Source organism: Crocuta crocuta, unplaced genomic scaffold (assembly GCF_008692635.1).
Source record: "Crocuta crocuta isolate KB4526 unplaced genomic scaffold, BGI_CrCroc_1.0 scaffold69-1, whole genome shotgun sequence".
Lineage (NCBI taxonomy): Eukaryota > Metazoa > Chordata > Mammalia > Carnivora > Hyaenidae > Crocuta > Crocuta crocuta.
This window is the reverse complement of record NW_027551577.1, coordinates 1,866,158-1,890,986: the sequence shown is the minus strand read 5'-3', so window position 1 is coordinate 1,890,986 and position 24,829 is coordinate 1,866,158. Positions and strand designations below refer to the sequence as shown.

General features: G+C 48.2%; 1 protein-coding gene across 3 annotated transcripts in view; it reads left to right on the top strand.

Annotated features, from left to right (window-relative positions):
- Positions 1–6,792: 6,792 nt before the first annotated feature.
- FGD5 (FYVE, RhoGEF and PH domain containing 5) overlaps positions 6,793–24,829 on the top strand; it is a 121,461-nt gene continuing 103,424 nt past the window's right edge. For 2 of the 3 annotated variants that reach the window (XM_077751585.1, XM_077751584.1), the window contains exons 1-2: positions 6,793–6,885; positions 15,818–18,467. In XM_077751585.1, the coding sequence (XP_077607711.1) occupies positions 6,873–6,885; positions 15,818–18,467 (2,663 nt within the window). In that variant the 5' untranslated portion in view covers positions 6,793–6,872. Of the gene's footprint in view, positions 6,886–11,032; positions 11,097–15,817; positions 18,468–24,829 lie in introns of those variants that run through there. The other variant, XM_077751586.1, reaches the window with a different exon arrangement.

Below are 24,829 nucleotides of genomic sequence, written 5' to 3'. Positions count from 1 at the left end.
GCTTAGTCGGTTAAGCGTCCGACTTTCGCTTAGGTCATGATCTCGCGGTTCGTGGGTTCGAGCCCCGCGTCGGGCTCTGTGCTGACTGCCAGCTCAGAGTCTGGAGCCTATTTCAGAGTCTGTGTCTCCCTCTCTCTCTGACCCTCCCCTGCTCATGCTGTCTCTCTCTCTCTCTCTCCTAGAAATAAATAAAATATTAAAAAAAAAATATATATATATGCAGAACATTTTCAGAGTAGACAAAATAAGCACTCAGCAAATACTAGCTCTTAGTATTTACCAGTGTGGAAACTGAGGCCGGGACTTGCCCGCAGGTCAGCGTGGTTACTGCTGGTCTGGGAGGCGGGGCCATGGCCGCCTCAGCATAAGCTCACACCGCCACATCCAGTGTTGGTGCTGGCTGTGTGCTCTGCAGAGGCTTTCGCAGGCAGGGACAGAAACCCGAATTTCAGTGGTTTTGATCTGAAGTTACCTAAGCTGTGCACAGGTAGGTTATTCACCCTGGGTGGATCAAGGATTAAAAAAAAAAAAAGACAGGAGACATTTGCTTGCTTGAAGGATGCGATCTTTTTTTTAAATTTATTTCTAGGAGAGAGAGAGACAGCATGAGCAGGGGAGGGTCAGAGAGAGAGGGAGACACAGACTCAGAAACAGGCTCCAGGCTCTGAGCTGGCAGTCAGCACAGAGCCCGACGCGGGGCTCGAACCACGAACCGCGAGATCATGACCTAAGCGAAAGTCGGACGCTTAACCGACTAAGCCACCCAGGCGCCCCAAGGATGCGATCTTTTATGCTATGTTGTGTGTGTGTGTGTGTGTGTGTGTGTGTGTGTGTGTGTGTGTGTGTGTGTGTTGAGAGACAGAAAGAGAGAGAGATGTGAGGGAGGAGGCTTCCATGGGGAGAGACCTTGGGGGCCTTACAGGGTCCAGTGAGAGGTGACTTGAGTCTTGAGTTTCAGAAGCCCCAGGGAACTGGTCAGCCCCCACCAGGGTCTAGAGGCATTGGAGGGGAGTCAGGGGTCACGGTCTCCTCCATTAGTCCTCCTATCAAACTGGCAGAGAATTTGCCACTGGGTGTCCTGCTTCCTCAGCTGCTCTGGGGGCTCTAAAAGGCATGAGGTAAGTCTGGCCTGTTTATCCAGTACCCTGCTCAGCACCTGGCACAGAGTAGGCACTGAGCGCATTTTTGTGGAGGGAAGGAAGGAAGAAAGGAAGGAAGGAAGGCCGGCTGGCCACCAATCATTCTGTTTCTGATTCTGCCACCATGGTGTTGGACAAACATGATGTAATGTGAACAGCCCAGGCCTTGGGGACAGAAAGACCTAGGTCTAGTCCCACCTCTACCACTAGTTCTGAGACTTTGAGTAAGTCTCTTAACTCCCTGACCCTCAGTTTTCTTAACTGTAGTATGGCGATAATGATAAAATCACTCCACATGATCACAAGAAGCACATAAAGAGAAAGTGCTCGGTAGATGTTAGCTTCGCCCTCCTTGTTATTATTGCTTGTTCTCATTGCCACAGCCTCCTCATCCGGCAACAGGCTGGCTGGCCACGTCCCTTTCACCCCCAGTTGCTCAGGCTCTGAGGCTCTAACTGTTCCTTGGACGTATCAGGACCACAGTATTGGCTCCCTTGAACACCCCTTCCAATGCTGTGAAGCTGGGAGCTGGGCCATTACTGTGGTTCTGGCCTGGCCTGGATGACAGGACGTGTGGATTCCAGCACTGGCTGTTCCCCCAGCTTGCTGTATGATCCAAGGCCACCAGTTTTCCCCTCTGGGTCTCACTTTCCCAGTCTTCCGAGCGGGTACAACACCCACCCTGGGTGGCTCATGGTCTGCTGAGGGGGACTAAAATGGTAGTCATGATTTGGAAAACATGGAAATCTAGGCAGACTTCCTGCCCATCAGAAAGAGAGTAGTGTAGTCTGGTGGTTAAGCGCTCAGACGATGTTCTTGGAGTGAATGGTTGAGTCCTACCTGGGCTATAGGACAGGGCACTTCCCCCATCTGGGCCTCAGTTTTCCCTTGTGTGAAATTGGGATATAATAATCCCTTTATCGAATTCTTGGGAAGAATCTATGAGTGCAGGGCTCATTACCCCACACGGTCATGCCCTTTGTGGGTAGCTGCAGCCAGCCCCCGAACTCAGTGTGTGGTTATGGCTCAGCTCCATCAGGACTAAGCGAGTCCAACTACCAGTATTAGCACCGGATGTTTGTAAAGCCGTATGATCTTTCACATCCATTTTCTCTTATTAGGAAAAGCAAACACAGGAATAAGCGTTTCCACTTCATAGCCCATCACTCCACACCAACAAGTGGCTTCAACTAAACCAGTTTAGACCTGTGTTTTTTCCCAACTGTCATTGGTGCTATGATCTTTTTAAGTAGACTTGGCTTAGCCTCAAATACCAAATTCAACAGTTGTGGAAAGGGCTTAGCAAAGCATGAGGTCTCTTCCTGCCTTCCCTTCTTTTCACAGGCCCTACAGTGAAGGGTGAGGTTGGCTGTTGATTGAATTCTCTGAGCTTCCCTCTCCTGGTCCTACCCTGGGGTCCTACGTTATTTGGGTTTTATCGCCAAGTCACAGAAACAACCTCAACTTTTAAACACATTTCTTTTTTTGCGTCAAGTATTGAAGTGATTTATCCACTCACTCACTTGTACCCATGTTCAGACAGACACCTCCCACCTTCTCTACTATCTGCTCTACCATGTGCATCACCTCACTCAACTCCACCACCATGTCCATCACTTCATTCAACTCCATTACCTCTATCACCTTGACCAACTCACCACTATCTCTGTCACTTCCTCCAAGTCTACCACCTGCATGCACATCTATCAGTTCCACTCCCTCTGTCTCCTCCACCATCACCAACTACACCACATCTTCCATTTTCACCATTCATTACTTTCACAGCTACTTCTGTCACCCCACCACCTTCACCTCCTTTGCTTCCACTATCACCTCTCCCACCTCCACCTTCACCATCTCTGTCACCTTCTCCACCACTTCCTTGCACAGATCCATAAAGTTTATTAAGAGCTTGTCCATCTAACACAAATTCTGCTGTAAATTTTCTACACAAGTACTTCTCTACAAAAGGCTGGAGGCTTAAGGACTCTGGCGGTTCAGAGATGAAAAGGTCCTTTAAAGGATCGAATTCCATTTCCAACTTAGAGAAACTGAGTTACACCTTATGCCTTGAAAGTGTGCATAATCTAATTCTATAGTGTGGCATTTAAATGATAAAAGCAAACTGAAAAAAGCAAACATGGTTAAGTGTATGAAAGTTCTCACTTGGTAAGTGAGAAGACACTATTGAGGATTTTTCACTGGGGCGCCTGGGTGGCTCAGTCGGTTAAGTGTCCGACTTCGGCTCAGTCATGATCTCATGGTTTGTGGGTTCCAGCCCTGCACTGGGCTCTGTGCTGACAGCCAGCTCAGAGCCTGGAGCCTGCTTCGGAATCTTGGTCTCCCTCTCTCTCTGACCCTCCCTGCTCACGCTGCCTCTCTGTCTCTCTGTCTCTCTCTCTCAGAAATAAATTTTAAAAAATAATTTAAAAAAAGAGTTTTTGTAATGATAGGTAAAAAAGGAGTTTAAGGTCTTCAGAGCCTTTCCACATCACCTAACTGAAATTCATTTATTCCTGTCTTTGGTGTGTGTGCATGAAACACCTTTTTTTTTTTTTTTAAATATTTTTATTTATTTCTAGGAGAGAGAGAGAGAGAGAGAGAGACAGCGTGAGCAGGGGAGGGTCAGAGAAAGAGGGAGTCACAGACTGAAACAGGCTCCAGGCTCTGAGCTGGCAGTCAGCACAGAGCCCAACGTGGGGCTCGAACCCACGAACCGCGAGATCATGACCTAAGCGAAAGTCGGACGCTTAACCGACTAAGCCACCCAGGCGCCCCAATAAGCGAGCCCCGCAGCAACCACGAAGGGATGCACTAAACACCTTTTGTGTGCCAGGCACCAAGTGACTCAGGTAACTGGCTCAAATCAGACCTTCACACATACATTTTTCATATATTTTTAGTGAGCACGTAATATGCACCGGGAGTTCTACTAGGTACAGACCCCTAGATATCCAGAAACCTACTAACTTTCCAATAATGTATTAATAAGGAGACAGAAGTCAGAGGATGTCTTTTCTCTACTCCTGGGTGTCCCAGGCAGTACATCTGGCCAAAAAGAAATGGGGTGGGTTATCCAGGGCAATATTTCTCCAACTGCACTGTGTGTACAGATCATCCGGAGATCTTGTTAAAATGCAGATTCTGGTTCAGTAGGTCTGGGGCAGAACCTGAGCTTCTGCCTCTCTGAGAAGCACCCGAGTGCTGCTGCCGTCGCCGCTCCATGGACCATGCTCATGGCAGTCAAGTGTTTCATCTATGCAGTGAAAACATACAGTCATCTGGGACTACCTGGACCAAAGGCTAGATCGCAGGTATCTAGGTTCAGGGAGACAAAGCCCAAGTTGTAAAATGCCTTGTGTCCATTTGGAATTCTGCCTCATTGCAAGCAAGGTCCCAACACAGGTGATCAAAAGCACAAAAATTCTAGCCTCCACCATCTTCAGTCCCAGAAAACCAAACTGATCCTGAACAGTAGTATGAACCTCTGTCTTGGTCCCTATTCCTGTGGACAAGAGACATTTTTTGAAGACCTACTAAGTGGTGGGCTCTATCATAGAGGCCAGGGTTGCAGTGGTGAGCAGGGCAGACACATCCCTGCCCTGGAGTCAACATCCTGGCAAGGGGCCTTTCTTCCCTATTTGATGGACAGGAAGGAATGATGATACTAGTGGGAATTGGGTATGTTCCATGTTCCTCCCCCAATTTCCACATAGTAGATACTTTGGCAAAATTGCCAAAATGAATAGAGACACCCCCCCGCCTCCCAAGCACATATACCTCCTGCCACCCTTCCCACAGAGTGTTGGAATTGCTAGAAGCCCACACCTTGGGCTTAGTAAACTCACACAGTAGTAGACCCACAACCAGACTATTAAATGACCAAGCCACACCTTGAGGTGGGGTCTGGAGATACAGACGAAGAGCAGCAAGGGCAAGAACAGAGGCAGGAAATCTCATGTTAGCAATTTACTCAGTTTCTTCAAATGTAAACTGGGAATAATTTTGAATTTTTTAATGTTTAGTTTTGAGGGGGGAGGGTGGGTAGAGAGAAAGAGACAGAATCCAAAGGAGGCTCCAGGCTCTGAGCTGTCAGCACAGAGCTCGACGCAGGGCTCAAACTCACAAACCACGAGATCATAACCTGAGCCAAAGTCAGACGCTCAACCAACTGAGCCACCCAGGTGTCGCATGGTAAGAATTTTGATACCAACTTCCCAAGGCTGCAATGAAGCTTAAATGAGTAAATATGCACGTACAGAGTTTAGCACTATGCCAGGCAAACAGCAGGTGCTTCGTAAATGTATACAGCCAGTTATACATGGAAGCCACGGTCCTTGCCCTCAGCTCTCAATGGCTGATGTAAGGAAGCTCTTAGAATTGTATTCAAGCACCTCTGGGGAACCTGGCTGGCTCAGTCAGTGGCGTATGTGACTCTTGATCTCAGCATCATGAGTTCCACCCCACATTGGGCACAGAGATTACTTAGAAAAAAAAAAAAAAAGCACCTCTCATTTTGGCCAGCTGTCTGTTTCTTTGCCAAGCCCACCCCTGTTGGCTCCTCCAACAGGCTATGCCTTTTCACACCTCCTAAGTCTTTGCTCAAGCCATTTCCTCTACCTGAAAGGCATGGCCTTTCCTTTGCTTGAACCCTCTCCGCTTCCGGGGATACCTCTGACCTCCCACAAGCCCCTGTGCACTCCTGTCCACATCCCAGCGGTTGTGCTGGGAAGTAGAGCTATCTGCTTATGTTTGCCGGACCACTCAGACCAGGACCTCAGGGTGAAGGCTTGGCCCAAGTCGTCCATATCACCTGGCGCCAGGCCTGAGTCCCAGGGAGGTGCTGGCTGGTGTGCGCCGGGCGAACAGAAAGGCTCACAAGGCTCTTTGCAACCAGGTCTTCCTTTCAAGGTCAGCAACTCAGGAAGGCTTTTCTTGATCACCCATACTGCACACAAGTGGTTCTCAAACTTCAGGTTGCATCAGAAAGACCTGAAGACTTTATTAAACACAGGATTTCTGATTCAGAAAGCCAGGGTGGGGCTGGGGAGCGATCCTGAAAATTTGCCTTTCTAACAATTCTGAAGCTGATCACACACTTTTGAGAGTCAGTGTTCTGCCCCACTACCCTGGTTTATCTCCTTCAAGGCACTTATCACTCTCTAAAATAATATTTGTTGGTTATTTGTCTTGTTTCTCCACTGATCTCCCATCGAAGCTCCATGAGGGTAAGAACCAGGAGCTGTCCTGTTCTGATCTCGGCATAGCGCTCGCCACAGAACTGAATGCATACCCCAGGTTGAAATGAAAGAGACGGTCCGTTGGACGAGAGGACTATGGGGTCTCAAGAAGCCCAATCTCTTGCTCCTCCCCCCTCCCCCCTCCCCACCACAGGAACTGATTCTGGTCCCTTGAACCTCGCGCGGCCCCCGGAGTCGCCACGGCCCCTTTAAATCGGCGCGGGGACGCCTCGCCCCCTGTCTCCTTCGATCCCTGACAGAGCAGAAAGGGAGGGGAAAAAAAAAGCCATCCTCTTGGAGAGCGGGAGGAAACGTCTAGGANCTTGCCCTGCGCGACGCGCGGAGTCCGGCGCGCGCCGAGGGTGGGGGGCGGGGCAGGCGCCTGGGAGTGCGGGCCCCGCGGGGTGGCCATGGAGTGAGGCGGTGCGCGGACTATCGCTGGGACTGACGACTGACTGACCGACGGGCGGCCCCCGGCTGCGCGTGCTGGAAAATGAACAGAGCAGGTAGGAGGCTCGCCCGACCTTGGGCGCCGAGGGACGCGCGCAAGGGGACCGCGCCAGGCGCTCCAAGTTGGCGCCCACGGGGGCCCCTGGAGCTAGCCGCCGAAAATCCCCCGACCTTCCCACTGTGCTCGGGTGCGGCTGAGATTTGGGCGGGTTGGAGTCCCTTCGCCGAGGAGGCTGAGAATCCTCGGGGGCCCCAGTCCGAGACGCCCCGCCTCAGGGACGCTCCCTCCGTCTCGGCGAGGCCGCACCCTGGCGGTGTACGCCGGCATCCCGCTCCCACCGCGACCCCGGCGTGGGGGACGGCTTGGCAACCGAGGAATGCTCCCTTCGCTAGGGGGACTTGATCGCGTCCCGGAATCCCCACTCCGGCTCCTCTGGGTCCACGCCAGACCCTCGCTGGCCCCTCGGAGATCCCTCCGGGGCCCCGGGATCCTCCCGAAGCGCTTTGCCACCCCGGGGTCTAGTCCTGCTCCATTAGTACCTGGCGGGGCACTCTTAGGACTATTCCTGCTCCCTCCTATCTCTTAGACCCCGAGACTTAGAGCTCACTCTCGGGATGAGACTAGAAAACCTTACATTACTGTTCCCCCGCCTCCCCGTCCCAGCGCACCCTCCTTCGCCGCTCCCTGGCCCAGGGCCCTCTTTGTGCCTCCCCTACGGGGACCACACGCCACGCCACGGGGACGCTCCTCGCCGCTGAGGCTGAGCCGCACTCTAGACGTTTCCTCCTGTCCTTCGAGTCCGACTGTGCCAGCTCAGGGATTCCGGGAAATCCAGAATGCGTTTGATAGTAAATATAAGCGATCCCTTCCGAGGAGTGCCATTTAACAGATTTAGTAACTGAGACTCCGATGGGGCCATGCCAGGAAGCCGTCTCCGGATTCCTGACTCGATCCACCCAGAGGGCAGAAAGTTCCCTGAAGAGGCGAGTTTGCAGGGCAACTATCTCCGCTAACTTCATTTCCCTGCCAAGGAGTGAGAGTCACTCTTTTTTTCTTTTTCTCTTAAAATTTAGCAGAAGGCAGCCCTCTCTCCGACCAACACCCTTGTCCGAAGCCATACTCCAAAACACACATCCCTAAAGAAACAGGAAGCCACCATTTTGGCCGTCTTAGAACCATATCCTGCTGCCTTGTATGTGTGTGTTGTGGCTTTTTCTTTTTAAAGACTTTTTAATGAAAAAAGTCATTGTCTGGGAGGTGCAGAGGGGAGACATTGGCTGGACTGATTTGACAAAGGAGACACTCGGGGACTCGGGAATGTGGTACCTTTCTTCCTGTGGCCAGGCCCTGGTGTTGCTGGACATGTGGATGCCTGGACAGTGAGGCGTGGGGCAGAAGAGGGGTTGGTGGGTGGAGGGGTGCCACTCTGGGAGTGGAAGAGGCTGGAGCAGGGTCCCCATGCTCAGTTAGGCACTCCTCGGAGGAAGAAGGTGGCCTTCCTGCCTGCTTCTGGCACAGCCTGAACAGAGCCGGGCAAGCTAGCTTTTTCCTATGCTCCTAATAAAACCCACTTTAAAACAATGGTGAGAGCAGTTCCAGTTTTCCCACGTTTCCCTGCTTGAGGCTTGGGCAAGCCCTCCCTTCTCTGGGGGTGAAGTGAGCAGGAATAAGCTTAGAGGCAGGCTTGGTCCCAGGAAGTCTTAGTGGTTGCTGCTTTTGGGTTTAGCCATCCTGGAACTTACCTCCAGCATATACCTGGTTACTTTTTCAGTGTGATGGCAAGGATGAAAACCTCCCATATTGATTTCTGTATGCCATGCTCTGAATTTCCTGATCACGTAACATAATGGTTTGCAGACTCCATGGGACTGAATTTCAGAACCACTATATACACAGTTATGTGATCTTGAGGAGGTTACTTAAGCTCAGTGCCTCAGTTTCCTCATCTGAAAAATGGAGATGGTACGATTGTGGTTATTGGGTTCTCATGATTAAAGAAAGCTCATAAGGTATCTGGAACAGTGTCTGTCATATGGTGAGCTACTAATGAATACTGGTTAACATTTATTGATCACTTACTAGGAACTAGGTGCTGCTTTTAAGTGTTTTACTTTTATCAATTCAGTTTTCACAGTAACCTTATGAAGTGAGTACTCTTGCTATCCCCATTTTATAGGTAGGAAAACTGAGCTTCAGGGATTTTATGGTCACTGAGCCAAGATAGGATTGAAACACAGACTGTCCAGCTTGAGAGCCTACTTTTTTATGCAGTGCTGAACACAGTAGGTGTACAAGAAATGATAGCCAATTGAGTTTGTTAGGTGTCTTCTATTATTTACTTTGAACTTCTCAACAGCCTTATAGAAAAAGGAGGTATTTATTTCATTTTACCAAGAAAGAAACTGAGGTTCAGGGAGGCAAAGTGACATGCCCAAGATGACACAGCTGATATGTACCAGAGCTGGGATTGGAGCTCAGGTCTGTCTGAGCCTGGGGCCCATGCTTTTCCAACTTTGTCCCGTGCAGTATGTACCCTGTTGTGGATCACTGGACTAGCTTAACAGCAGCCTAATTAGAAATCATCAGGCTTGGACATTCCAGCAGGCACCCAGGAATGAAAGTTAAATTAAGATGCAATTGGAAGGTGAAATTGGAAGATAATTACTCTTGGAACATATGGCTATGAGAGTTCCAGGGGGAATATAGTGAACTGCAGTTGAAACAAACTCGGACTGAAGAAGGGGATATCAGGGGACACCAGACGAAGTCCCATGTGTTTAAAATGCTGTAGTTGGCCAGAGCAGAAGGCACTTTACTGACTGGTGCAGTGCTTTTGCACTACAGGTGGGGAAACTGAGGCTCAGCAAAGGGAAGGGACTTGCTCAAGGACACACCTCCAATTAATGGCAGAGCCAAGAGTGGAGATCAGAGCTCTTGACTCCCAGTCCAGTGCTCCTCCCAATACCCCCTCTTGTTTAACCTCTGTATAGCTGACAAGGGAGCAGCAGCATGAATGTGTGAGTGACAGATACTTAATTAAAATAGAAAAAATATAAACTAGTAATGGGGGCTGGCTAGATGATTTCTATCACCAGAAGCCATTAAAAATCTCTTCCTTCTGTCATTGGGGTTCCCCCACCATCAGTTAACTCTTGGCATCTTGGCTCAAAGGGCATTCTGCATTCGAGTTATGTTCACACATAGCAAATTGTGAAGCGGTGTTACCACTGGGCTTAGTGATACTGAGAAAGGGAAGGCTCCCACAGCAGCCAGAGGGACTCATGAGGCAGCAGAGGGTCTGCCAGCTCCACCCATGCTGGGTTCTAGTTAGTCAGAAAGACGAACTTCACCCGGAGGAGGAAGCCCCAGCTCTAATTTGTCCTGCAGTCCCCCCATCCCTGCCATACTGGACTCTTTACCGTACTCCCAAAGGACTTGCCACCTCTGGAGCTCTGCACATTCTGTTCCCTGTGTCTGGCATACTCAGCATCTTCTTTGATTATGAAAATCCTCCCTGTTCTTCCACACGCACCCCAGTGCTATCTCTTCTGCGGGTCCTTCTCTAGGCAGAATTGGTCTAGGACCCAGATAACCTTGTGCCGAGGGCCAGAGGGCCAGTGCTGTCAGGTTCCGTCTTGTGAGAGGGGCAGGAGGGAGCTGAGCTGAAGCTCTCACACAGTCTTCATTTTCTTCCCTTCTTCCCCAGTGTCTTTCCCTGGCTCCTCCTCATGCCAGGGCTCCCTCCTTGGCCCCACTCTTTGCTTTGTTCACACTCATTCTCTTGGTGATGTCACCAGGCCCATGCCTTAAATTCCATCTCTGTGCTGGATACCTCCAGCCAGACCTCTCCCGAGAGCCCAGACTGGTATAGCTAGGAGTCCACTAGATATGTCTCCACCTAGGTGTGGGGTAGGTCACTCAGATTTAACACACGCAAACTAAAATTCTGGCTTTCCCCCCCCACCACCTACAGCCTTCCACAGTTCAGTTGGTGACAACTTCATTTTTCCAGTTCCTCTGACTCAAAACTTTGGTGTTGTCCTTGACTTTGCTCCTTCTCTTACACTCCATATTCAACCAGCCAGCAAATCCTGCCAGCTCTACCTTCAGATTTGGAATCTGACTCTTCTTGACCCCTTCCACTGCTGCCAACCTGGTCCAAGCCTCCACTGTCTCGTCTCTTGCCTGGATTATGGCAAGAGCCTCCTCTTGGATGTCCCTGGATCCATCCTCACCACTTCTGCTTCCCTCACCACATTAGCCAGGGTATGCATGTCCTTCTTCTGCTTTGTCTGTAGAGTTTATGATCATCTAATATACAATAACATACTTCTGCTTTTTATTGCTTATCTCCTCCACTAGAATATAAAGGTTCATGAGGGACAGGCTCTTTGCTTTGTTTATTGATGTGTCCAGAGATTCTAGATGGGTGCCCAGCACCTAGAAGGTGCTCAATAAATATCTGTTTAATGGAATTGGATTAATAGAAATTGGATGAGAACAAATGGGAGCAAGTCATTCACCTTATGGTCAGTTAGTACTTCTGAGTTCCGGACTCAGCCTTTTGTAAAGTTCACAACTGACTAGCTGTCTCTGGTCTCTCTGGCCTCAGTTTTTCTGAATTTTACTATTCTCTGCCTCACTAGAAGCTGGGAGCCCTGAGTCTCCACTATAGAAGGAAGCTCAGTGGCAAAAGAGTAAAGGCAGAGGTTCAAGCAGCTGGACCAGGAAGCAAGAAACCCACATTCTCCCTGGGCCCTGCTCCAGACTTGCTGAGAACAGTATGCCTCGCCTCTATGTGCCTCAGTTTCCCTATCTTTTACTGAAGGGTCAGACAAAGCCTTTCTGATTCTGACATCCTTTGATCCCAGAGAGGATGCAGGTGAAACACTTTGAACCTCAGAACTGGAAGCAGGATATGGACGCTAAATGCTTGTCATTCCTAAGGGATCCTGTGGGGAAGGCATTTTCTTGCAGGATCATGCCTCAGACACCCACTGTAACCTTTCTCGAGGAGACAGCGCCCACAGATCAATAGCTTGATTGGATGAAGGATGGGGTGGGGGTGGGGAGGATGCAACCAAGGTGATGGTCGTTTTTCATGGCCCATCTGTCCCTCTGTCAGGTCTCATGGTGCTTGTGTAAAATACCGCCTGTTAAGGATGAGAAATGAGAGTCCCCACCCCCAAAGAGTAATTTCATGCCAATGCCTGACACCTGATATTGGAAACTTGAAGCTAATATTATATATCAGTGTAGAGCAAGACTTATACCAGGGGAAGATGTGGGGTAGGCAAAGACTGACATTATTAGAATAACAAATTGCTACTATTTATTGACTACTCCTACTTGAGGGCCTACTGCTGGGCACTTTTAATAAATTATATATATTTTAATAGTCATAACCTCTTGAGAGTAGGTGTTACTGTTGTACCCATTTTACAGATGATGAAACTGAGGCTTAGTTTCATAGCTTGTAAGTAGCAAAGCCAGAACTTGAACCCAGATCAGCCAGGCTCCAAAGCCTCACTGTTACTCCACAGTGACAGGTTAACTAAAACTTAGCTGTTTAAAATCCACATAGTTGGGTGGGTTTTGTTGGTGGGGGTGGGCGTGGAGGTGGAGGTAGAGGTGGAGGTGGAGGTGGTGGTGCGTGTGTGTTTTAACTAATTTGGACAGATATTTTTCTGAATTAGGACATATTTGCTTATGGAAATGAGTTGGAAGGCCACTTCTGTCTTGAACACTCTGGGTTATCATCTGGATGTCCGTGTCTGGCCTCGGTGTTGAGGCGGATGAATGTAGGTGTGGGATAAGGTGTTGATGCAGGGGGTGCTTTGGCCTTTTGAGTCTTGACAGCTGTGTCTCTTCTCTCCCCTCCCCTCCTTGCTGGTGGCTACCATATCTCACACCTGGCAGTGTTCCTGTTCTAACCCCCAGTCCCTACCCCTCCTCATTAGCTGTACGCTCAGAAACCAGACCACTGAGTTCGTTAGACTTATGTGCACAGTGCAACTCAAGAGACTGAAATCTGGCCCTTTCAGGAACACGGTTCACAGCCACCTATATTCTTGCTACTCTGGGCCTTTTTAATTTCCTTTGGGGCCTCCTCAGCTAAGTTTTACATGGTTCTTCCCATTTAGGGGAGATACTGACTTTGGCTTGAGGTGCCAGTGGAACAGCCCCGTGGAGGTGAGTTAAAACCAGCCAGTGCTGTGCTGGCCAGCACGATAGCCACCACCCACATGTTGCTCCTGAGCAGTTGAAATGCAGCTACTCTGAATTGCAGTGTGCTGAAAAGTGTAAAATACACATTGGATTTCAAGGACTTAGTACAAAAAGGAATGTCAAATATTTCCTTAATTTAAATTTTGTATATTGATGACCTGTTGATCCAAACATGATTTATTGATTACATGATGATATCAAAATGATAATATGTCAAATATATTGAATTAAAAAAGTATTGTTAAAATTAATTTCACTTGTTTCTTTTTTACTTCTTTAAAGGGTATATATATGTATGTATATATGTGTGTGTGTGTATATATATATATATGTAGTGAGAGCATGCATGCAGGACAAAGGGAGAAAGAATCTTTTTTTTTTTTAAAGTTTATTTCTGAAAGAGAGAGAGAGACACACACAGTGCAAGTAGGGGAGGGACAGAGAGAGAGGGAGACACAGAATCCAAAGCAGGCTCCAGGCTCTGAACTGTCAACACAGAGCCTGATGCGGGGCCCAAATCCACGAGATGTGAGATTATGACTGAGCCAAAGTTGGCTGCTTAACCAACTGAGCTACCCAGGCGCCCTGGGAGAGAGAGAGAATCTTAACCAGGCTCCACACCCAGTGCAGAGCTAACGTGGGGCTCTATCCCACGATGTAAGATAGTGGCCTTAGCCAAAATTGAGTAGGACACAACTGACTGAGCCACCCAGGTGTCCCAGAGGTGTCTCTCTCTCTCTCTCTTTTTTTAAGTAGGCTTCATGCCCAGCACAGAGCCTACGGTGATCTCACTACCCTGAGATCAAGACCTGAACTGAGATTAAGATTTGGAAGTTGGGGCACCTGGGTGGCTCAGTCTGTTAAGCATCTGACTCTTAGTCTCAGCTCAAGTCATGATTTCATGGTTCGTGAGTTTGAACCTCACATGGGGCTCTGTGCTGACAGCGTGGAGCCTGCTTGAGATTCTCTTCTCTCTCTCTCTCTCTCTCTCTCTCTCTCTCTCTCTCACTCTCTCTCTTCCCTTTCCCACTTGCCTTCTATCTCTCTAAAAATAAATAAATAAACAAACAAAAAAAGAGTTGGATGCTTAACTGAACCACCCAGGTGCCCCCTCTCTTTTACTTTTTAATGTGGCTATGAGAAAAATAAACATTACATATGTGATGGTAAATGTGGTTCATGTTTCATTTCTGCCAGGTAGCGCTGGACTACAAATGACTGGGGATAGGGGCTGCAAGGGTTTAACTGGGAGTCAGATGCATGGGGAGAAGAGTTTGCTGACAAACCTCTGGGAACTCTGCTTCATCTCCCTTCTGTCATGAGCCAGGCTGGCATTCTGAAGCTGCTCTGTGTAAACCCAGGCCTTAGTGGGGATGGCACTGGGCGATAGGGTGAGGCTTAAGGGGAGACTTGTATGTCCTCATCCATGGGCACTGGGGAGCCAGGCGCTGCATTTGAAGCCAAGATGTCAGGATGGAGTTGCCTTCCTGGAAATCTTCATTCATCACACTGCCCACAGTGTGGCTAGGGGCTTGGAGGCATCGAAGCAGTTTTGTGGCAGGACGGGTGAACTTGGAAGTGGGCAGCTACTCCCTTAACTTTTGCATTTGTCCAGGTCCCTCTCATTCTGCAAAATACAGCTTTAATTTCACCAGGAGGTCTTCCTTCGTCACGGAAACTCTTGCTTCTCTGACTCCTGTTGGATGTACAGTTTGTGCCACATCCTTTATGAATTGACATGGTCAAATAGATCCTCCAAATCCACAAGGGAAGAGACTGTTTGCAAATATATATGTTGGAAAATACCATGTAGTTTCTCCCATGAAATTTGGATGCCCATGAAATTTAGATGCAGGGCACTTAGGTAGATACCAGTCTTGAAGCACGTAGAATTCAGAGGTGACCCTTAGAAGAATCATGCATCACTGTTACAAACCTTTGGTGTATCATTCTTGAGGGAATGAGATAATGGCTATTCAGTCATAATATTCCCAAGGTCTGCAGCTCTGTCCTCCAGTTGTCCTGCTAGTCTTGTCTCCCTGACTCAACCGCAAGTCCTCAGCAGAGGTACTCTTCTTGTCTTAACTTTAGAAGACCTTCCTGTGTACAGTGCTATGCATATAGATAGTAGGTATCCAGTGAATTAACTGTAGAATGAATGTAAGCTCCATGCAGGTGGAGGTATGGTGACTGTCAAGTTCAGCATTATCTCATGAGTGCCTGGCACCTAGGAAGCATTTTTTTTTTAATGTTTCTTTTTGAGAGAGAGAGAGAGAGGAGAGAGAGCATGTGAGTAAGGGAGGGGACAGAGGATCCAAAGCAGGCTCTGTGCTGACAGCACAGATTCCAATGCAGGGCCCAAAGTCACAAACTCTGAGATCCTGACCTGAGCTAAAGTCGGACACTCAGCCAACTGAGCCACCCAGGTGCCCCTAGAAAGCATTTAATGCATAGTTGTTGGATGAATGATTACAGTGATCTGGACATCTTTATTTGAGAGTATGTCTTTGAGTTGGGTTTTGGTAGCTGGACTATGTGTAGAAGAAAGATCTGTTCACTTTGTTTACAGAATGAACCATCAGTGGAGGTCAAGGGATTTTAAGGATGATGGAGGAGGGCATAAACCTATGACAGAACATAGCAGAGTGGGCTCACATAGGTTGGATCACTATCTTCAGTGTCCATTTAAAAATGCAAGTAGGAGACTCTGAATGGAAATAAGGCTTAACTGTACTTTTCTCCTTCTTTTCATCCTTTAGATTCACCAAAACCACCAGTTGCTCCCAAGCCAAAGACTACCAGTCCCCTCACACCAGTGACAGCACCCAAATTCCCTTCATCACCCCGGCCTGATAGTTTTCCCAGTCCCAACTCCATGTCTAGGGGCCCGAAACCCCCCATTGCCCCTAAGCCCAGGCTGGCGACCCCCAGCGAGTGGAGAGCCAGCGTATACATGATCAACAGTTTGAACAAATGCAGCAACGGGAGGCTGCCCTGCACTGACAGGGGGCCTTACGAAGAGCAGCAGTCCACCTTGGAGTGCTCAGAGTCTGAGGCTGATGAGGATTACATTGTGGTCCCCAGGGCTCCGCCCAAAGAGGAGGAACCCAAGGACAGCAGCTCAGCAGAGAGTACAGTCACCCCTCCAGATGCGGATGCGGATGTGGATGCCACTGGAGAAGAGGAGTGTGGGGAGGGAGGCAGGGAGAGTGACCCGGAGGGGACTGGAACAGTGCTGAGTGGAGAGGCTGACGGAGGCAGAGCCCCAACTCCTGAGAATGTGGAAGAGGACAGTGCCTGTGAACCTGGGGCAGAGGAGCGGACGTCATCCTCGACAAGTGAGGAGGAAGAGAAGCGAGTGGAAGAGCACAACGTATACAACCTGGAGGAGAGGGGACCTTGGGACGGAGAGGCAGTCCTTCCTTGCGATATCATTCTCACTCACGTTGATTTAGAGGGTCCAGCAACTCCCAGCGAGGAGCCTGAGTCCCCTGGGATGCCCAGGGAGGCAGAGGAGGGTGGTGAGGAAGTCTCCACCAACACAGAATATGGGGCTCCAGAAGAATGTGTGGATTCCGACAGGCCCTCTGAGGGGGATGCTGACGATGCCAGCAAGGAACCCACTGAGAACGAGGACTCGGCCACAGGGGTCCAGGAGGCGGAGACAGCCACAGGTAGCCCTGAAATCTCCGAGGAGTGTGAGTGTGAAGATGCCACAGCCAGCAGGGATTGTGGGGACCAGGATGAGCCATGTGACCTGAACCAGAAAACTGACCAAGAAGGAATGACTACGATCACCCAGGAGGTGGGAGACGAACCTCTAGAAGGCAGAGACCTGGTGCAGGACGAACCTGCTGAGGAGAGCTGCCAGATCATTCCTTTCGAGAGTGATGGTGCTGACGACTTTGTGACTCCTCTCTCAGGAAGTCCCTACGAGTTCTTTCTGACTGAGAGCACCTCTTTCTGTAGCGAGAGCTACTCTTCTTCTTCAAAGTCCACAAAGGGCGTAGAGTCCAAGCAGGAACCACAGTCAGGAGAATGTGCAGAGCAGGGCCCTGCTGCTGGAGCTTCATGTGGCTCCGGGGAGGGCCCCTCTGTCCCTGATGTAGTGATTATGCCAGAGGATGAGGATGCTGAGGATGATGCGCTCACCAACCCCTATGAGATGGGAGTTGACCTGGAGCGTGAGGCTGACCCTGGGGAAGGAGAGGGGCTGGAGACACAGACTGCATGTGACACACTGAGTGGTTACGGCACAAAAGAAGAAACGAATTCTGATGCTGAGGGTGGTCTGGTCCCCATTGACAGGAAGAACATCATCACGAGGGCCAGGCCCCACTCCGGGAAGGTGGCTGGCTGTGTCCCAGAAACCGTTCCAGAAGAAACCGGACCAGAAGCTGGCCCATCAGCCATTGGCATTAGAGGTGCCACCAAGGAGGCAAGAAAGACGGTTCTGTCGTTGGAGGGGAAACCACTGGAAGCCAGCAGGGCCTTGCCAGCAAAGCCCAGAGCCTTCACTTTGTACCCCCGATCATTCTCCGTGGAAGGCCGGGAGATTCCCATCTTGTACCGGGAGCCTGAGGCATCTGGCTTGGACGACCATAGGATCAAAAGGAAAGATGACAACCTTTCCCTGCCCTGTGTGATCGGCTCCTCTGGGAGTTTCTCCCAGAGGAACCACCTTCCATCCAGCGGCACCTCGACACCCTCTTCTGTGGTTGACATCCCACCCCCTTTCGACCTGGCCTGCATCACCAAGAAGCCCATCACCAAGAGCTCTCCCTCCCTGCTGATCGAGAACGAGCCCTCGGACAAGCATACTAAGAAGAAGAAGTCTTCCTTCAAGCGGTTCCTGGCGCTGACGTTTAAAAAGAAGTCTGAGAACAAAGTGCATGTGGACGTCAATGTGTCTTCCTCCAGGTCCTCTTCAGAATCCAGCTACCATGGGCCGGCCAGGCTTCTAGAAATCGACCGCAGGAGCCTCAGCAACTCCCCGCAGCTGAAGGCTCGGACTGGCAAGCTCCGGGCTTCTGAATCCCCTTCCTCCCTTATCTTCTACAGGGATGGCAAGAGGAAAGGCGTCCCCTTCAGCAGGACAGTGTCCAGAGTGGAGTCCTTTGAAGACCGCTCTCGGCCCCCTTTTCTGCCCTTGCCCCTGACCAAGCCGCGGTCCATCTCGTTCCCTAACGCTGACACTTCAGACTACGAGAACATTCCAGCCATGAACTCGGACTATGAAAACATCCAGATTCCGCCCCGAAGGCCTGCGAGGGCTGGGACGTTTACAAAGCTGTTTGAAGAGCAGAGCAGAGCCCTGTCCACAGCAAATGAAAATGATGGCTATGTGGACATGAGCAGCTTCAATGCCTTTGAGAGCAAACAGCAGAGCGCAGACCGAGAAGCAGAAAGGTACTGTGACAGCATATTTTCTTTGTTGTCGGGTGAGTCCAAGAGGCAGGCTTTTAGGTGTAGGGGACAGAGTGGGCCTTCTTTTTAGCCTCAGGCTCTATTTATTTCTAGCTCTGTGAATTGGGGTGAGTAGCTTTCTCTCTCTGAGCCTCAGTTAACTGCATCTGAGAAATGGGTTTCATGCTACCTTGTGGCAGAGTGAGAAGATCAGAGTTGATCATCTGTGTGAAAGTATTGTCTAAAATGCCAAATACAGTGGAAATGTGAGCATTTCCATTATTCAAGAGACATTTCTTATGTAGATGGGAAAGATGAGTTTGCTAGTCCCCTCCAGGAAAGTCACCAACAGGGAAGGTTCTGGAATCTTGCCAAACTAAATATCTTTCACCATCAGGAAAATACCCTAAATTGAGATTGATACCCTTTTACTGTGTAAATATACACTCTATTCAAGGGAACTAGAAAAGACAATCTATTTAAATTGTTTAAAGAGCTAAGGGCGCCCTGAGCTAAATTTCTGAATAGAAGCCTTTTAAGAGGTATACCCAAGCTGATTTTTTTTTTGGACCCATTCACCTTGGAAGTAAGAGTGAAACACTGAAATTATTGACAACAGTGGGGATTTTCTGACCCCACCTTCCCAAGACTGATGAATGCCCTTATTGATCATCCCAAGTGGATAACTGCCAAATCTTGCTGTTCCTTGTACCTTGTGGACGCAACTTAAAGGCAATGCAATTCAGCCTCAACCATTTACTCTCTTTGGGAGTGCCTGATCAGAATTAATAAAAGCGAAAATGGTGGTGATTTTAAAGGACATCCTGATTCTGACCCCTTATGCGCAGTGACTTCACCCAGTTCCACATAGCTGCTGCTGTGGCTGCTAGGAGTTCCCGGGGTGCCTGCAGTAATGAATAGATAAGATGATTTGCAATTAGCCTGAGCTGTCGCTGGCATGTAGATGCTAGAAGTGTTTGTATGGTTTATTCTCCTGAGTTTTTTACATGGTTCCCCACCCTGGCTCTGTCTTCTCTTCTCCCAAGTCTGGGTGAGGCTGTTAATTAGTTCTTTCCAGAATGAAAAGGTTTGTTTGCTGGGGCAAGGGTAAACACTAACACTGCTGGAGGGACCAAGTTTAATTTGGAGAGTGTGGACATGTGCAAACTCTTAAGAGGGTGAGAGCTGCACAGCCGACCATTTCATTGCATTAATAGTTATCAGCAGGGTTTGACAAGATCCAGATCTAGCCGAGTGCCTCCTAGTGTTAATGAAAATAGAACCAAGCTCTGAAACCAGAATCTCCCTGCTAGAAAGGACCTCAAAGGGCAGATGGTCAAGGCTCCCACTCTAGCAGGCCTTTCTCTAACCCAGTCTGACTTGAATTCCTCAAGCCACAGGGAACTCACCACCTCCCAGAGTTGCCTCATATGTTGCTAGGTATCCTGATTAAATTTTCCTTTCTGACTGAGGCAAAAGCTGTCTCCTAATATCCCTATCCTGCTCATGCTGGCTCTCCCCTCTCAAGCCAGGCAAGTGAGCTCATTTCCTCTTTTGTTTGACAGCCCTTCAGAAATCAAAATTTGCTTCTGTAGAATCACTGAATTTTACAGCTGGAAGGGAACTTCAGACATTTGGTCCTGTTTCAGAGGAGGAAACTTAGGCACAGAGAGGGAAAGGGATTTTAAGATAGTTCAGCAATTTAATGGAAAAAGTAGTGCTAGGACTCAAATGTACTGACACCTGGTTCAGACATTCTTAGTGAATTACACTGAGGGGTGCCAGATATGATTGTGCAGGCTGTGCACTGCACAGCTCCAGGGCTGCATTCACACTACTCCCCTGGGGTTGTCCAGTGTACAGGTTGCTTGGCCATATGTAGAGTCCCTGTTGCCTTGATCTGTGCTTTGTCCAGAAACCAAAAAATGTCCCTTCACCCAAATTAACACGACAATAAGGGGAAAACACCCAAGAAAACAGTGCTGCGGTGTCTGACATCCTCTTGAACATCAATCAGTGAGCAAAGTTTTCTTCTGTTTTCCTGCATGAAACAGATAGGTGCAAAGGGGGAGAAAAATCCTTGCTTTGAGCTGGAACAGGTCTGGGCAAGGGACGTTTCGAACACCTCAGGTTGAGAGGCATGGGGGACTGCCATGGGGGTGAGGTCCTAGGACGTCTTTGCCTGAGCAGGGGCTTTGAGAATTGATGGCTGGGGTGTTGCTCTCTCAGACACCTGCCCAGGGGTGCTTCAGGTTGAGCAGGACAAGAAGGGATGAGAAGGTAGGGAGGCAGTTTCTCCTCCTTCCGCTCCTTGTCTTGCCCCACCCCTTGCTTCAGTGCGAGGATCTGGGGGAGAAGCCAAAATAATATCAGCAGCACTGGAAGGGTGCAGGATAGTCTGTTGGGAGATGTGAGTTCAAAGCCTGCTCATTTGTTGACTTGCTGTGGGATCTTGGAAAAGGCTAGGCCACAGTTTGCTCATCTGTAAAATGGTAGATTGGAGCAGATCTATATTTCTCAAAGGTTTGCCTTTCCTGCACCACTTTTACCATCTCTGTTATACCACCTATACTATCACTTACTGTTTTTCTTCCAATCAGTCTTTCTTTAAAAATATTTGGAAAGGAAATTTTATATCACTGTTGGGAAATGAAAAAACACTATTGGTTGCCATAAATAGAAGGCAATTGTACAAATAAGATACTAAGGAAAGGAAATTAACGGGTAAATTCTAGCTTGAGGTTATTACTTGCCAAGGCTGGAGCTGGAAGCCTGGTCCCTTTGTTAAACAGGGAGAGGTGTTAAAGACATCCTGGCACCACACAGAGACTTTCTCCTTGGCGTAGTCAGAAGGATTCAAAAGGACTGAAAAGGGAATAACTCTCTCTCTCATGGTGTGATTCACTGTTATTTAAATCCAAGTCCTTTTTCCACTAAAAGTACCTCCCTTCAAGAAACATGTGGAGTATATAATAGAATTCAGAGGGCCCTTAGAGACCCCTAAATCAGAGTGGCAGCTCAGGGTCTAATGGATGATTGTAAAGTTTCTTCTATGTAGTAACTTCCACTGAGATTTATATACCCAGATAATAACATTTTAGGGGCTACAATAATCTTATTAACAATTTTCTGTCTTGTAAAATAAAATTGTGTACATTGTTATTTATGTACATTTCCCCCATGGTATACAGTGTTTTCATTGTCTTTTAGTTTAAAGCATATCCCCAGAACATTCTTTTTTTTGTCCCCCCTGAATTGACCCTCGTGAAAAAGAAAAAATAGACCACTGATCTCGTCCAACATGTACTTTTCAAATAGGCGGTTCCATGTCTTCAGTCAGTGCTCTCTGACTGGCGGGGTGTGGAGGGCATAGTCTGAGTATTCCATGGCCCCTCGGTATGTTGGTTGTATGCTAGGAACTTAATAAATGTATGTTAAAAAAATAAAACAAACTAAATAAACGAATGTGTGTTGATGATGAGGGGTTTTATGTTTCCAGGGATTTTATGATTCCATGTGAGTTGGTGATTTTGAGCTTCACAGGGTCAAAGAGTTATCATTTATTAAGTATATATCTTCAGCAACACAGCACTAGGTGCTTTGTATACACTTAATAATCACCCATTTGATGCAAAGTACTATAAGACTGGTTTGTCCTAAGTGTCTCATTTTTATTTTATTTNGAGAGAGAGAGAGAGAGAGAGAGAGATCTTAAGCAGGCTCCATGCCCAGCGCAGAGCCAGATGTGGGGCTCAATCCCACAGCTCTGGAATCTCGACCTAAGCTGAAATCAAGAGTTGGATGCTTTACTTCTGAGCCACTCAGCACCTCCTAAGTGTCTCATTTAAATCCCTGTAATTGTATATTTGTTTTTGGCATGATGATGAATCTATTTTATTTTATTTTTTTAAAATATTTTTTAATGTTTTATTTTTTTCTGAGAGAGACAGCGTGAGCAGGGGAGAGTCAGAGAGAGAGGGAGACACAGAATCTGAAGCAGTCTCCAGGCTCTGAACTAGCTGTCAGCACAGAACCTGACACAGGGCTCGAACCCACAAACCGTGAGATCATGACCTAAGCTGAAGTCGGATGCTCAACCAACTGAGCCACCCACGCGCCCCGATAATGAATCTATTTTAATCACTCAGCATTATACATCAACGTGGATCCCTGATGTTCCTTTTCCCCATTTCATTATGAAAATATTCAAACATACAGAAGAGTTGAAAGAGTTTTTACAGTGAAGATTCATTTTCCCACCGCTTAGATTTACCATTACCATATTGCCACACTGGCTTTTTCTCATCTTTTTCTTTCTTTGTTCTCTCCAGCTGTAATGATCAGTCCCCATATTGTTCTTGATGCATTTATGGTGGCTTTTTTTGTTTACAGCTGATGACCCTGGAACCCAGGGGGAGCACAGAGGCTAAGTTTGTGGGCCGCCTGGGGTTTCAGTCAGTACTCCACCCCTTACTAATAGTGTGACCAAGGCAAAGTATTTCCCTCTCTGCACCTTGGTTTATCTGTAATAGGTGATGATAATAGTCCCTGCCCTATAACGTTGTTAAAACTAAATGAGTTAATATTGTACATAGTGAAATGATTTGTGAATATTAGCTGTCATTCAGTAACATGGTCAGGGTCACATAGTGGTGGATGCAGGATTTGAATTTGATTCTAGGGGTGTGGGTGGAGAATCTGTTCCCTTTCACTGTGGGGATGTCTCTGTCTCTCCCTCTCTCTCCCATATGGAGGTTCTTCTGCATGAGTTTGACTCAGTGTTCAGGACACTACATCAGTAAAACTGGGACCATGAACTTGTAAGCTTCAGCTGTGGGGTGTGGTATCAGCATTACCTCTGACTTCCTCCTGGGCTGGGGTCAGGGCTACAGACAACAGCCCAAGGGATAATGATTTGGAGTCTTTAGGAGCCTCTTACATCAAGGATAGCAGGACCAGAATTTTTATCATTCCATAGTCATGGTAGAAATGCGTGTCTCTGTGACTCTGACTATAGCTGTTATTTCACTTGTAATTCACAGTTAGGCACATTCATCTCCAGGTGAGAAAACTAAGGTCCACTGAAGTAATATAAACTATCCCCTGTTGCACAGGTAGTAAGTGGCCAAACTAAAATTCAAGCCGAAGTCTGTCTTTTTCTCTTTTTTAATTTTTTTAATGTTTATTTATTTTTGACAGAGAGACAAAGCACAAGTGGGGGAAGGGCAGAGAGAGAGGGAGACACAGAATCCGAAGCAGGTCCAGGCTCCAAGCTGTCAGCACAGACACGGGACTTGAACCCACAAACCATGAGAGCATGATCTGAGCCAAAGTTGGTCACTTAACCAAATGAGCTACCCAGGCACCCCTGCCCCATGTCTTTCTGAATCCAGTACTCTTTTCACTGCCTCTTGTTTCCTGGGTGAAAAAATGCCATGTTTTCTAGTGGTCTTCATCCAACAGCTGTAGTGTCTCCCTTGCAGAAAACAAGCTAGCACAGCCACCACCAAAATGTTAGCTTTGTTTTTTGGTCTAGAGGGTTCAAAGAAAACTGGAAGGACACTTTCTCTTATTTTCTGATGGGTGGTGGGTTTGCCGCTCTGTTGGGAGCTTATCAAGAAAGCTGACAGTCTTTCCTGGAACTTGCTAATGAGCTACTCAGACATCTTGCCCTCCCTCAGGGCCACGGTGAGAGACCCTTGCCCTCATGTGGCCCGCTGTGCCCCTAGAGCAACCAGGAGCTCTGGATTTGGAGGAGCCATCTGTTTGGGTTGTATGGGTTGTTAGGGGGAGCTTCAGATGACTCGGCCCACCCAGGAGTAGCAGCCTGTGAGTGCTCACACCTTCCAGGGAGAGCTATGGAAGGTCTAAGGTCCAGCATTTCAGGGCTCTCTTTTCCCAGCCCAGGGTCCTTACAGAGCTGTTTATTGTTGGAATGCAGTTTGGATTACCTGTTCAGGGATTTGTGGATTAGCCATATTATACAGCATTTGTCTGAGGATATGGAGTGGGAGCATCCAGATAATTCAGTATTTCAGCTGATGATGGCCATTTGAGAAATGAATGATTCTTGAGGAACTGTGCCAAGTGAAACAGGGACAGAGAGAAATGGCCCAGGTACCATCACTGGCCTCAGTGGACCTACACTTGAAGGGTAGCAAGAGGACTTACACCCAAGTCCCTGGAATGCAAGGTAGAAAATGCTCAGGATACCAAGGGTAGAAGTCCAGAGCAGGGTAGGATGGCTTCATGGACATTGAAGGAAAAGTAGTCTCTTGACACATGGAGATAGGAGAGAGATGTGAGGGCATGTGGAGAGACACAAGCCTGTGGTTTTAGCAGGTAACACTGCAATGAACATGGTT